The 16,095-nt window shown below is 33.8% G+C and overlaps 1 protein-coding gene across 1 annotated transcript in view; it reads right to left on the bottom strand.

Annotated features, from left to right (window-relative positions):
• Positions 1-15,620, bottom strand: part of LOC137623547 (agrin-like) — a 36,312-nt gene extending 20,692 nt beyond the window's left edge. The window contains exons 1-9 of the mRNA XM_068354380.1: positions 15,567-15,620; positions 14,295-14,382; positions 11,976-12,116; positions 11,053-11,193; positions 10,625-10,780; positions 9,856-10,002; positions 8,923-9,063; positions 1,878-1,945; positions 943-1,211 (exon numbers count right to left, since the gene is read on the bottom strand). Of these exons, the coding sequence (XP_068210481.1) occupies positions 943-1,211; positions 1,878-1,945; positions 8,923-9,063; positions 9,856-10,002; positions 10,625-10,780; positions 11,053-11,193; positions 11,976-12,116; positions 14,295-14,376 (1,145 nt within the window). The 5' untranslated portion in view covers positions 14,377-14,382; positions 15,567-15,620. The remainder of the gene's footprint in view (positions 1-942; positions 1,212-1,877; positions 1,946-8,922; positions 9,064-9,855; positions 10,003-10,624; positions 10,781-11,052; positions 11,194-11,975; positions 12,117-14,294; positions 14,383-15,566) is intronic.
• Positions 15,621-16,095: the final 475 nt, after the last annotated feature.

Here is a 16,095-nt window from a genome sequence, read left to right as displayed (position 1 = left end):
TTTGCACCGACTCGCAAGGGTGCCCTTTTAGCTCGGAAAAATTTCCTGATTGCTGATTGGTTAGAATGATTTCGTCCAACCAATCAGCGATCAGGAAACTTTTCCGAGCTAAAAGGGCACCGCTGCGAGTCGGTGCAAATCTGCCTCACTAAAAAAAATTGACTATAGTGTCCAGACTACTCTTTATATGTATATGTTTTTTTTAGGACAAATCTAAAGGCCAAGGATCCTGCAGGTGATGGTCCAGAGTATTTCAGGACTCCCAAGGACTCTTACTCGTTTCTATTGAAATATCCTTTGTTGGATTTTGTCTCCTTAGCAAAGATAATAAATATTTATTTACACATTAGGTTATAGATGATGGATTAATATATATATATATATATATATATATGTATATGTATATGTATAAGATTTGCAGATATAGACTGGCATAGAAAAATGATCAACAAACGGGAATGGAAGGACATGTCTGAGGCCTTTGTCCTGCAGTGAACTAGCAGCGGCTGATAATTATGATGAAAATGTTATATATATATATATATATATATATACATATATATATACAGTATATATATACAGTATATATATATATATATATATATATGTATATATATACATATATATATATGTATATATATATATACTGTATATATATATATATATATATACACGTGTGTGTGTAAAAGAGCATAATGTAATAATGTAGTAATACACAAACATATATACAGTATTTTTATGGCATTTTTGCAATTGCTATCAGTCACTGTACAAGTACAAGGAATAATTCATATGCATGACATAATACCTCAAATAACTAAATGGAAACATACCGTCTAAAAGAAAAAAAAAGAAAAAAAGAAGAAAAAAGCATAACAAAACATTAGGAAAATCCTACAACCGCAATTATAACAGGAAGCCAAATAAACAATGACAATTTACCTCTGGTTTAACGTATATAACTTCCGTTCGCTCGCACGGGATTCTCTTCCTGTCGCTAGCAAACAATCACTGCGCGCTGAATGAGCGAAGGAGTCCCTGCTGACGACTAAATACCTCCCTGGCTGCGTCTCACAAGGCCTTTGGAAAGGGAAGGCCGCTATATAAAGCGAAGATTTTTCGCTGATTGGAGATGTTTGGCGTATTACGTCTCGCTGGTTATAGCGTGTAAGGCTAGGTTCGCTTTCGATGGAGTGAGGGAGCTGGAGACACTATAGACAGATTGGGGCAGCCGGATTCACTGTGGGTAAAGTGAAGATGTCTGAATCAATTTCAACTTACTGTGGACAAAGTTAGATCATTTGAATCACTTTTAAAATATTGTAGACAGAGTGAGGCAGCTTGAAACACTGTTGAGTCAATGTAGACAGGGTGAGGTACCATAACATACCGTTAACTTACTGTAGACAGAGTGAGGCAGCCTGAATAATTTTTAACTCACTTTACAAAGTGGGGTACCATAACTCACTGTTAACTTATTGTAGACAGAGTGAGGCAGCTTGAAACACTGCTAACTCGCAGTATACAAGGTGAGGCAGCCTGAATAATTGTTAACCCACTGTAGACAGAGTGAGACAGTCTGAATCACTGTTAACTTATTGTAGACCGAGTGAGGCAGTCTGAAACACTACTAAATCACCGTAGACAAAGTGCAGTAGCCTGAAACTCAACCAATTCACTGCAGACAGAGTGAGGAAGCCTGAACCACTGTTAACTCACTGTAGACAGATTGCGATACCATGACATACTGTTAACTTACTGTAGACAGAGGGAGGCAGCCTGAATCATAGTTAACTCACTGTAGACAGAATAGGGCAGCCTGAAACACTGCTAACTCACTGTAGACAGAGTTGGGTAGCCTGAATCTGATAACTCACTGTTGGCAGAATGGTACAGTCTGAATCACCGCTAACTAACTGTAGACAGAGTGAGGCAGCCTGATTCACTGTTAGTCAGGAGAGGCAGCCTGATTCATTGTTAGTCAGGAGAGGCAGCCTGACTTACCATATATGGCAAGACTACTGGACTCACTAAATATTGCCAAATTCTCTATAGACAAGGCAGTCGTACACACTGTAGACTGGGTTAGGGAGTTGAACTTTGGACTTACTTTAGACAGTGCATGGATACCAGACTGTTTGTAGACGAGTAAGGGGAGACAAACAGGCTATAGAAAAGGCAAGGCCAAGATAATCGTAGACAGAATAAGGCAGCTTGTAGATGGAGCAAGGTAAGAAATTTATTGTAGACATAACAAGGCAGTCTATAGAAAGAGCAAGACTAAAAGCTCATTGTAGATAGAGCAAGGCACACTATACAAAGAGAAAAGCTAAGAAACTCATTGTAGTCAAAACAAGGAAGCCTATAGAAAGGGAAAGGCTAAGGAACTCATTGAAGACAGAACAAGGCAGCCTATAGAAAGGGAAAGGCTAAGGAACTCATTGTAAACAGGACAAGGAAGCATATAGAAATGGAAAGGCTAAGCAACTCATTGTAGACAAGACAAGGCAGCCCAAGAAAGGGCAAAGCTAAGGAACTCATTGTAGACAAGACAAGGCAGCCCAATAAAGGGCAAAGCTAAAAGCTCATTGTAGTCAAAACAAGGAAGCCTATAGAAAGGGTAAGGCTAAAGAACTCATTGTAGACAGAACAAGGCACACTATACAAAGGGAAAGGCTAAGAAACTCATTGAAGACAGAACAAGGCAGCCTATAGAAAGGGAAAGGCTAAGAAACTCATTATACACAGAACAAGGCAGCCTGTAGAAAGGGAAAGGCTAAGAAACTCATTGTAGACAGAACAAGGCACACTATACAAAGGGAAAGGCTAAGAAACTCATTGTAGACAGAACAAGGCAGCCCAAGAAAAGGCAAGGCTAAGAAATTCATTGAAGACATAACAAGGAAGCCTATAGAAAGGGAAAGGCTACAACCTCATTTTAGACAGAACAAGACAGCCTGTAGAAAGAGCAAGGCTAAGAAACTCATTGCAGACAGAACAAGGAAGACTGAAGAAAGGGCAAGGCTAAAAAACTAATGGTTGACAGAACAGGGCAATCTAACTCACTGCACACACGTCGAAACAGTCTGGTATACTAAAAGCTGGTTAAGGAAGCCTGTCTTAGTACAGACAGTGCCAAGCAACCGAGAAATGTCACAGGAGAATGCACTAAGTGGGACGATTGGGATTTCCAACCAAATGACTCAGATTTTCTGGGTAAACGAACATCACAGGAAATCCTGAGCAATCAGATGACATTTAACTAAAATATATGGCTGCGTTTCACGACATTCTTTAGTTTGATTTCAGCACAAATATGTGATCTGACTTCGCTTCAAAAATCTTTCTCGTTTTGAGTCGTAGAAATGATTCACTTACAATTACGTTTTCTATGAAATGTTTGGGTAAAAGCTCATATTTATTTCAAATAAAATGAGGATAAAAAATTAGCATCACGACATTCTTTAGTTTGATTTCAGCATAAATATGTGATCTGACTTCGCTTCAAAAATCTTTCTCGTTTTGAGTCGTAGAAATAATGCACTTACAATTAAGTTTGTTAAGGAGTGTCTAAACACAAGCTCAGATTATTTTCGAATGTATTGAGAATAAAAAATGAGTTGCTTATATATTAATAAAGTGAAATATGATTTTAAGTAAGCTACTCATGTATAGATTTAGATAAAGGAGAAATTTCCAATGAAATTGAATGATAAATAAATGAGATACTTATAATGAGAAACGTAGAATTTTGTTATTATTATTATTATTATTATTATTATTATTATTATTATTATTATTATTTTTATTATTATTATTATTATTGTTATTATTATTATTATTATTATTATTATTATTATTATTATTACTTGCTAAGCTACAACCCTAGTTGGAAAAGCATGATGCTATAAGTCCAGGCGCCACAACAGGGAAAATAACCCAGTGAGGAAAGGAAAGAAGGGAAAATAAAATACTTAAGAACATTAACAACATTAAAATTAATATTTCCTCTATAAACTATCAAAACTTGAACAAAACAAGAGGAAGAGAAATGAGATAGAATAGTGTCCCCAAGTGTACCCTCAAGCAAGAGATCACTTTTGATCTGTATTTAAAACTGATTTAATCTACAATCTATACTAGTTCATCATCATCTCCTCCTTTGCCAATTGACGCAAAGGGCCTCGGTTAGATTTCGCCAGTCGTTTCTATTTTAAGCATTTAAATCAATACTTCTCCATTCATCATCCCCTACTTAACGCTTCATAGTCCTCAGCCATGTGGGCCTGGGTCTTCCAACTCTTCTAGTGTGCACGATACCTTCTTAATATCCATCTCTCCCTACATCTATCGACGCAAAGGGCCTCGGTTAGATTTCACCAGTCGTCTCTATCATGAGCTATTAAATCAATACTTTTTCCATTCATCCTCTCCTACTTCGTGCTTCATAGCCCTCAGCCATGTGGGCCTGGGTCTTTCAACTCTTCTAGTGTGCATGATACCTTCTTAATATCCACCTCCACCTACGTCTATTGACACAAAGGGCCTCGGTTAGATTTCGCCTGTTGTCTCTATCTTGAGCTATTAAATCAATACTTCTCCATTCATCCTCTCCTACTTCGTGCTATATAGCCCTCAGCCATGTGGGCCTGGGTCTTGTAACTCTTCTAGTGCCTTTAGGAGCCCTGTTGAAAGTTTGGTGAACTAGTCTCCCTTGGGGAGTGCAAAGAGCATGACCAAACCATCTCCAACTAGTTACAGTTTTTTTATTTGATTTTAGGATCAAAATAAAGTTTTCCTTGTTAGTAAGAACAATGCCACGTTTCAGAATACCTCCTTAAGAACTTCAATTCCAAACAAAAGCTTTTGTACCATGATCTTGCACTGTGTTGGGTCAGAGTTCTCTTGCTTGAGGGTACACTCAGGCACACTATTCTATCGTATTTGTCTTCCTTTAATTCGTTTTTATAGTTTATATATGAAAGATTTATTTTAATATTTTTACTCCTCTTGACATATTTTATTTTCATTGTTCATTACTTGTAAGTTTATCTATTCTCTTATTTCCTTTCCTCACTGGGCTATTTTCCCTGTTGGAGCCCTTGGGCTTATAGCATCCTGCTTTTCCAACTAAGGTTGTAGCTCAGCAAGAAATAATAATAATAATAATGATAATAATGATAATAAAAATAATAATAATAATAATAATAATAATAATATTTGAATACATGTTTGTAAAAATAACTAAAGGGAGAAGGTTATAATAGGCTATAATATTAGCCCTTATTCTGTGATTTTTGAGGATGAAAATGTTTAAAGGTTTAAAGGTCGCTCATGAATTACAGAGGCAAGGGAGAGTGACAACGCCCTAGAGACTGACCATATATACATATGATAAGTGCCCAAAACCCCTTTCCATTAAGCTAGGACCAAGGAGAGCCAGGTAATGACTTCTGATGACTCAACAGATAGATCTATAAGACTCCCGAAATGTCCACATCCTTGGCTCACAAGGATGGTGAGGTTGCAGACACTACAAGAAGCTATCGAGCTTGAAGGGCCAGGGATGGCCAGGCAATGGCTGCTGATGACTCAGTAGGTAGACCTATAGGCTTCCCAAACTCCCCATCCTTAGCTCACAAGGATGGTGAGGTTGCAGACACAACAAGAAACTATCGAGCCTGATCGTGTCTCGAACCCAAGCCCAGCAGATCCCTAGGCTGTTCTGTGATGTGGTAAAATGTCCTTACTCTCTTCTTATGGCTGTTCACTTATAGTTTAATTCAGGCAGCCACGCGTGAAAATATATTTTAAGCGAGCTGGTGCGCAATGGAGCTTCAACCGTGTCTAAGTATCTCTGTTAAGCAACAGGATATTACGATTTTCCTTTTAGAATGTGGCTAAATATATATGATAATATCCTTTGGTACTGATAGAAGGATTACTCAATTGTGGAACTTTTTCAACTTAATGTTTCGTTTTTTAATCGGTTTAATGCCACGACTGTCATCTCCACTTTATGATAAAGAGGTACGTGTTTGGTTTTATATATATATATATATATATATATGTGTGTATATATATATGTGTGTGTATATATATACACATGCATATATATCTATCTATCTATCTATCTATCTATTAATATATATATATATATATATATATATGTATATATGTATATATATATTTATATATAAATACATGCATATAATATATATATATATATATATGTATATATATATATATATATATATGTATGTATGTATGTATATAAAATTTCCTGCCACGCTCGACCCTTGGGGAGATGGAAGTGAGAGTAGTCATACCCTATACCCTGGTGAGAGGGAGAACCCCGAGGGGTACACTCGGAACCCAAAACTGCCGTGTTGTAGTTAGGAAAGGGTGGGAGTGGGAAGGGCTGAATTTGCGTGTTCATATCTATCTAAATACTTACCCGTCATTTTTGACGGGTCGGGTACACTAGTTAAGCATACTAAGTTATACATTTGAAGCTCAAACTTTTTGTCAATTCTTTTCTGTTGGACAGTTCTTATGACTGATTTATTTATCTTTTAATATTTCATATTTTTCATTAATTTCTTATTTCCTTTCCTCACTGGGCTATTTTTCCCTGGTGGAGCCATTGGGCTTATAGTATCTTGCTTTTCCAATTGTGGTTGTAGCTTAGCTAGTAGTAGTAGTAGTAGTAGTAGTAGTAGTAATAATAATAATAATAATAATAATAATATCTTATTTCTCTTCCTCGTGTTTTTTCTGAAGTTTTCATATTCTATATATGAAAGATCTAATTTAATGTTGTTTCTATTCTTAAAATATTTTATTTTGATTGTTCATTACTTCTATCGTATTTTATTTATTTCCTTGTCTCTTCTCCTCACAGGGCTATTTTTCCCTATTGGAGCCCTTGGGCTTATAGCATCTTGCCTTTCTAACTAGTTTATCTACATTATCATTATCTTATTAATTATTAATCTTATTATTAAAAATAAAAAAAACATTCTAATCATTTATAGAATTTCTGATTTTCTATTAGAATTTTCAATCTATTTTTCCAAAAATTTCTCAATTAATATAAATATCTTGGAATGTCAAAAAATATATTATATTTTTCATTGATATTTGGCCCATTTTGGTGAGACAATTTAGCTAATTTAGCTAATTTAGTTAGCTTTTACAAATAAAGAGATGGTGGAATTCTTACATTTGGCAAAAAAAAGCCAAAATGCTAATTAAATATATTGATTTATTTCATAGATAATTTATCCAAACAAGTATAATTTCATAAATGGATAAATATCTTAAACTAATCATTCCTATAATTATTTTTTTTTCATGGAATTAATTTCAACAGAATGATATACAAAATATCATTTAATATAAAACCTCATGGACTTTAATTAACATTTCTATGATTCAAGCGCTTCAGAATTTAACAAATATAACAAAAGTTACTTAAGTAACTCAAAATTTAACAGGTTTATAAAAAATTACTCAAATCTATGAAAATTTCACTTTCGTCCGAAAATATTGGCAAAAAATTTGGAATTTCCAAATAACTTCACCTCCTATCAGCAATTTTTATTAGAGGTATAAAATGGAAACATCATTTATCTCTATTTTTTTTTTTTTTTTTTTTTTTTTTCAATCGACATTCAAATTTAACAAAACTTACTCAGGAAATCTATAAAATTTTACTTTCGTCTGAAACCATTGCCAAAAATTTGGGATTTTCAAAAGACTTCATCCCATGCCACGAATTTCCATTAGAGGAACATGCTGAAAATTTTACTAATTTCACCCTATTTATTAAAAAAAAACTCAAAATTTAACAAATATAACAAAACTTACTCAAGAAACCTATGGAAATTTCACTTTCGTCAGTAAAACCTTGCCAAAAAAATGGAAATTTCCAAAAGACTATCTCCTGCTACCAATTTCCATTAGAGGAACGTGCTGGAAATATTATTGATTTTACCCAATTTGGTAAAAAAAAACTCAAAATTTAACAAATATAACTAAACTTACTGAAAAAAAAAACTAGGAAAATTTCACTTTCGTCAGAAAACTTTGCCAAATAATTTGGAATTTCCAAAATACTTTATCTCATGCCACGAATTTCTATTAGAGGAACATGCTGGACACGAGACTGATTTTCCCTTCTTTATTCAAGTAATTCAAAAATTAAAAAATATAACAAAACTTACTCAAGAAACCTATGGAAATTACACTTTCGTCCGAAAACTTTGCCCAAAAATTTGGAATTTCCAAAATATTTTATTTCCTGCCACGAATTTCCATTAGAGGACCGTGCTGGTAATATCAGTGATTATCTACCTCTTTGTAGATGATGATAAGGCCTTATCACCAGCGTGTAGCGATACCTTCATAAAGATAAAAGAGAGTAACATTAAGCTATGTCAATTAATAGATTTGGTTACAATTGATTAGAATAACAATGTTAGCTTACAAATGCATAAGTCTACAGACATTATGAGAGTATGTATGTATGTATGCATATTTATTTGTGTATATATATAGACATATTTATATACATGTACAGTATATATATATATATATATATATATATATATATATATATACTTATATATACATATATATATATATATATATATATATATGTATACATATACTGTATATATATATATATATATATATATATATATATACACACACACAATATTTGTATGTCCTTTCACATATTTCCAGAATAAAATATCACTACACAAACATCAATTTCTAATATTAAAGTCAGTTCCTCAAATATGATTAGGTCTAACTCCCACATTCCATTTACTCACTCTAAATATCAATCATTTGCAGATCTAAGGCAAATAAAAACCTATCAATTAAGATTGAATCTCATTTGACTCCACTTACCACAATCGCCATCAGACACTTTGGTGATGGAGTCGTCATTGCAAGCAGCTACATTAAACTGACATTCATTACTGTAAGTTTGTCCGTTGCTTCCACAAACGGGGGCATAATTAGCTGGGCATATTTGAGGGCAGCTTGGCTCTGTTATGGAAGAAATAAGTGCATGGGTAAGTGAGATTGATAAGATATATAAATACGTGTGTGATAAGTTTTGCACATTTAGACATTTTTTTCGTATTCAAATGAGCTATATATTTTACTACCTTAATATCTGGATTCTCTAACAAACCTCGGGTTCAGAGACCTAAGGGGGAATCAACTCAAAGAAAATAGCCTCTGCTTGGCCAGAGAATCGAACCCTGGTCCAGGAAACAGGTATGACAGTGACATGCCATGTGGCTAAATGGTATGTCACTGTCGTACCAGCTTCCTGGAGATCGAAGGGGGAATCAACTCAAAGATAATAGCTTCTGGTTGGCCGGGGAATCGAGCCTTGGTCCAGGAAATTGGTACGACAATGACATACCGTTTAGCCATATGGTATGTCACTGTCGTACCAGTTTCGTGGACTAGGGTTTGATTCCCCAACTGGTCAGAAGCTATTATCTTTGAGTTGATTCCCCCTTTGGAAATGGTATGTCACTGTCATACCAGTTTCCTGGACCAGGGTTTGATTCCCCCCCCCCCCCCCGGGCCAGGAGTTATTATCTTTGAGGAGATTCCCCATTGAGTCTCTGATCCCGAGGTATAAGAGAGAATCCAGATGTGAAGGTAGTAAGATATATGGCTTATTTGAATGTAGATGCATGTGTATATATATGTATAACTATACAAACAGGATATACGTGTACGTGTGTGTACGATATCCATACGTAAAGTCGATTCAACATACTAATTCTCAGCAATTCTACAGTAGATAGAATATAGATTTACCCTCACGACATTCCCCATCATATTCCTTTGTGATAGATGGGTCTCTACAGGATGCAGCACTCAGCTCACAGTCGTTTCCGTAAGTCTGTCCATTGCTTCCACAGACAGGGTCGTAATTTGCTGTGCAAAACTGGGGGCAGTCGACCGCTGGGGGTACATTGAGGAAAAAAGTGTAATCATATAATTATAGATGTAAATATCAACCACAATGGCAATTAATACCGAATTCTATCTTGGGAGTATATATCCACTGGAATTTATTAATGGTAATTGCTTCTGGCTAGGCAGAGATTCGAACTCCTGGCTATTCAACCTCAATTACAGCAAACCACCCTAGTATGGGTGGCCCTGACTATAGTACAGCTTTGCTGATCATGTAGATACATAAATCTTTTCACCACGTTAAGGTATCTGTTCTATTCAATAAAGAGTAAGTGGTTGGATATATTTATATATATATACATATATATACATATATATATAAATATATACATATATATATAAATATATACATATATATATATAGACATATATATATATATATATATATATATATATATATATATATGTATATATATTTATATTCTTTCCAGTCACTCTCAGCAATATTACCAGACATATAACTACACGGTCTCTCCTACCACTCGGGTATGGGTGCGAAGTAGTTATAACCTCTTAAAGAGGGATCACTGTATATATATATATATATATATATATAGAGAGAGAGAGAGAGAGAGAGAGAGAGAGACATAATAGTAATCTTACTAACCACATTCGCCATCGCTCGCCTTCGTGATAGATGGATCGTCACAGGCAGCCACTCCTAGATTACAATCATTGCTGTAAGTTTGTCCGTTGCTTCCACAGACTGGAGCGTAGTTTGCTGGGCATATCTGAGGGCAGTCTCTACGTCTGGTGGCTCCTCCTATCGGATAAATTCTAAGATGAATAAATGGCTTATTCATTTCCTTATTTTATTCCCTCACTGGGCTCTTTTTCTTGTTAGAAAACCTAGGGTTGTAGCATCCAGCTTTTTTAACCAAGGTTGTAAACTAGCAAATAGTAGTAATAATAATAATAATAATAATTATAAAAACAATAATAACATTAATATTATTATTATTATTATTGTTATTATTATTATTATTATTATTAAAACCTATCAATTAAGATTGAATCTCATTTGACTCCACTTACCACAATCACCATCAGACACTTTGGTGATGGAGTCGTCATTGCAAGCAGCTACATTCAACTGACATTCATTACTGTAAGTTTGTCCGTTGCTTCCACAAACGGGGGCATAATTAGCTGGGCATATTTGAGGGCAGCTTGGCTCTGTTATGGAAGAAATAAGTGCATGGGTAAGTGAGATTGATAAGATATATAAATACGTGTGTGATAAGTTTTACGCATTTAGACGAGGTTTTTGTATTCAAATGAGCCATATATTTTACTTCCTTAATATCTGGATTCTCCAACAAACCTCGGGTTCAGAGACCCAAGGGGGAATCAACTCAAAGATAATAGCTTCTGGCCGGCTGGGGAATCGAACCCTAGTCCAGGAAACAGGTATGACAGTGACATACCATGTGGCTAAAAGTATGTCACTGTCGTACCAGCTTCCTGGTGACCGAAGGGGGAATGAACTCAAAGAAAATAGCCTCTAGTTGGCCGGGTAATCGAGTCCTGGTCCAGGAAACTGGTATGACAATGACATACCGTTTAGCCATATGGTATGTCACTGTCGTACCAGTTTCCTGGACCAGGGTTTGATTCCCCGGCGAGTCAGAAGCTATTATCTTTGAGTTGATTCCCCCTTGGGAAATGGTATGTCACTGTCATACCAGTTTCGTGGACCAGGGTTCGATTCCCTGGCCGGCCAGAAGCTATTATCTTTGAGTAGATTCCCCATTGGGTCTCTGATCCCGAGGTATAAGAGAGAATCCAGATGTGAAGGTAGTAGAATATATGGCTTATTTGAATGTAAATGCATGTGTATATATATGTATAACTATACAACAGGATATACATGGACGTGTGTGCATGATATCCATACGTAAAGTCGATTCAACATACTAATTCTCAGCAATGTTACGGTAGATAGAATATAGATTTACCCTCACGACATTCCCCATCATATTCCTTTGTGATAGATGGGTCTCTACAGGATGCAGCACTCAGCTCACAGTCGTTTCCGTAAGTCAGTCCATTGCTTCCACAGACAGGGTCGTAATTTGCTGTGCAAAACAGGATGCAGGCTGGGGGTACGTTAAGAAAAAGAGTGTAATTATATAACTATAGATGTAAATATCAACCACAATGGCATTTAATACCGAATTCTATCTTGGGAATATATGTCCCCTGGAATTCATTAATGGTAATGGCTTTTGGCTGGGCAGAGATTCGAACTCCTGTTTATTCAGCCTCGCAAGCATGGTTTTCGGCTGAATAGACAGGGGTTTGAATCTCTGCCCGACCAGAAGCTATTACCATAAATGAATTCCAGTGGATATATATTCCCAAGATAGAATTCAGTATTAAATGCCATTCGTGGGTGATATTTACATTGATTGAAATCACGAGTGTTAATGATACCCTGAAGAAGTGTACATAATACACGAAAGCGCTTGATACCTGGTCTTTTCCTTTCCTGTTTCCTGCGGATTTTACACTTTAGTATAGGTATATATGAATTTATAAATCATCAACAACAACAACAAATATAGTGGTTTCTAGTCCACTGCAGGACAAATGCCTCAGACTTGTCCTCATTCATGTCTGGGGTTGGGCCAGTTTTCAACATAACGTTGGCTACTGAGGCTTGGATATGGTGGGAGATTTCTGTGTGATCGCTTACAGCAAACCACCCTAGTATGGGTGGCCCTGACTATAGTTCAGCTTTGCTGATCATGTAAATATACAAATCTTTTCACCACGATAAGGTATCTGTCCTATTTAATAAAGAGTAAGTGGCTGGATATATATATATATATATATAGAGAGAGAGAGAGAGAGAGAGAGAGATACATTTTATATATATATATATATATCTATATATATATATATATATATATGTATATGTATATATATATATATATATCTTTCCAGTCATGCTCAGAAGTATTGCCAGACATATAACTACACGGTCTCTCCTATCCCTCGGGTAGGGGTGCGAAGTAATTATAACTACTTAAAGAGGGATCACTGTGTATATATATATATATATATATATACAGAGAGAGAGAGAGAGAGGGAGAGAGAGAGAGAGAGAGAGAGAGAGAGAGAGAGAGAACATAATAGTTTGTCCGTTGCTTCCACATACTGGAGCGTAGTTTGCTGGGCATATCTGAGGGCAGTCTCTAGGTCTGGGGGCTCCTCCTATCGGATAAATTCTAAGATGAATAAATGGCTTATTCATTTCCTTATTTCATTCCCTCACTGGGCTATTTTTCTTGTTGGAGCACCTAGGGTTGTAGCATCTAGCTTTTTCAACTAGGGTTGTAGCCTAGCTAGTAATAATAATAATAATAATGATAATAATAATAATAATATTATTATTATTATTATTATTATTATTATTATTATTATTATTACTTGGTAAGCTACAACCCTAGTTGGGAAATCAGGATGCTATATTCCCAAGGACTCCAACAGGGAAAGGACCCCAACAGGGAAAGGACCCCAGTAGAGAAAGGAAATAAGGAAATACATAGAGTGTAGGAAAATTAATAAATATGAAATATGAAATATCTTAAGAACAGTAACAACGTTGAAATAACTCATATATAAACATTTGCTCATTATATTTTCTATTTTGTCAGAAATTAAGGAATTATATATACATATATATATATATATTATATATATATATATATATATATATAAAATATATATATATATAGATATATATATATATAAATATATATATATATATATATATATAAGATATATATATATCTGTATATATATTTATATATATATATATATATATATATCTGTATATATATATATTTATAAATATATATACACATATATATATATATATATATACGCCAGTGGTGTTGGAAAACAAGATAGAGGCGCAAAAGATAAAAAAAAACATTTAAAGGTTTTAAAGGTTTAAAGGCCGCTCATGAATGGCAGAGGCAAGGGACAGTGACATTCCCTTAAGCAATCGGGACAATGCCCTAGAGACTGGCCAAATATTTTATGATCAGCGCTCATGCCTCCTCTCCAACCAAGCTAGGACCAGGGATGGCCAGGCAGTGGCTGTTGATGACTATAGATCTATAGGCTCCCCCAAACACACCGTCCAAACCTAAGCTCACAAGGATGGTAAGGACGCAAACACTAATGGCACTAACGAGTCTGAGCGGGATTCGAACCCCGGACTGGCAAACGCCAGGCTACAGCAACCTTAAAAGACTTTTTCTTACCTTTTTGATATTGAGGTATCCCTTGGGACGTGCCGAGAAGAGCAAATATGGCGAAGCCAAAGGTAACTGCTGACGCAACCATTTTATTCTGAACAGATGAGAGAAAAAAAATTGGGTTTATTGATTATGATTATGATGAAATTGTCAGTCATGTTGAATATGATATTTATGATAATGATAATGGTACTTGTAATACTTACTATTAGGAATAATTATAATAATAATAATAATAATAATAATAATAACAATAATAATAATAATAATAATAATTATAGTTATAATTATAATAATAATAATAATAATAATAATAATAATAATTAAAATAATTGACAATGAAACTATAATAATAATAATAATAATAATAATAATAATAATAATAATATTGATGAAAATAATAATAATAATAATAATAATAATAATAATAATAATAATAATAATAATAATAATAATAATAATAATAACGTTGATTGAATTATTCCGCCAATAAACAAATCAATTTTCTAGGAAATATCAAAATTCAGAGAATTTTTTCCAATAGATTTCGTACATTAATAAAAAAAAAAATTCGAATATGTAAAGGTTACCAGATAAGATGAAACTAAATCCTAAGTGATACAAGAAAATACGATTTTTGGTGTTTCTGGGAAGAAGTCATTTATCAAATAGTTGAAAGGTAATTTTTTTAAAAGATTTGACTTGTAAATGGACTCTGGTGGATGAGCCTGATATATATATATATTTATATATATATATATATATATATATTTAAGTATCTATATATATATATATATATATATTTACAGTATATATATATATATATATATACATATATATATATATATATTTATATATTCATACATATGTATATATATACATATATGTATATATATATATATATATATATATAGTATATATATATATATATATATATGTGTGTGTGTATATATATAAATATATATGTATGTACATAAATATACATATACATGCAGTATATATATATATATATATATATATAAGTATATCTATGTTTGTATAAGAAAATATACCGGACGTGCTGACATATTTATCAGATAATGAAATGATAAATTTATATCCGGTCAATTGTCTCACACGAGAAACCATATTTTCATGGTGGACAAAACAACAGATATGAAAAATATATAAACCAAATTATTATAGAACCTTTCTATACCATAAAATACCAATAGATGAAAATTATAAATGAAAATACCTTCTATACACAAAGAAATAAGCAAAAAATGTAGATCAAACCTGGGCAGAATAGGTGTTACCTCGATGACTGCTGCAAAGCAACTGATGCGACACTGAATTAATCTAGTTTTAACTACCTGAACTTCCTATGGAAACCGCTGACGTCACGCGAGTTGCCACATTTCGCATTTTCAATAATTATGTATTCTCTCAACATCATACTTATGCCATTTACTTTCTTAATGAATATTCAATGAGAGATTGTTAAATTTTTGAAAAGAATAAGTAATATAGTATTTTCACGTGCATACATTGTTTGCATAATGCATAATATATTTTTAGACATTAATATTTTTTTCGATGTAACTTTCTGTGAGTGTTTTATTAATTAGATTTTTTCATTTACTTAGTTTTCTTCCTGTTTTATATATATATATATATATATATATATTATATATATATATATATATATATATATGTATACATATATGTGTGTGTATGTGTGTGTATTACGTATATAAATGTGTCATAACCACGGAAGTAAAAGTGAAAAGACTTGATTGGAGTTGGTAATTTCGTCTTACTGATA

This window comes from Palaemon carinicauda, chromosome 30 (genome assembly GCF_036898095.1).
Source record: "Palaemon carinicauda isolate YSFRI2023 chromosome 30, ASM3689809v2, whole genome shotgun sequence".
Lineage (NCBI taxonomy): Eukaryota > Metazoa > Arthropoda > Malacostraca > Decapoda > Palaemonidae > Palaemon > Palaemon carinicauda.
Note: the sequence above shows the minus strand (reverse complement) of the source record. Positions and strands in the feature narration are given on the sequence as shown.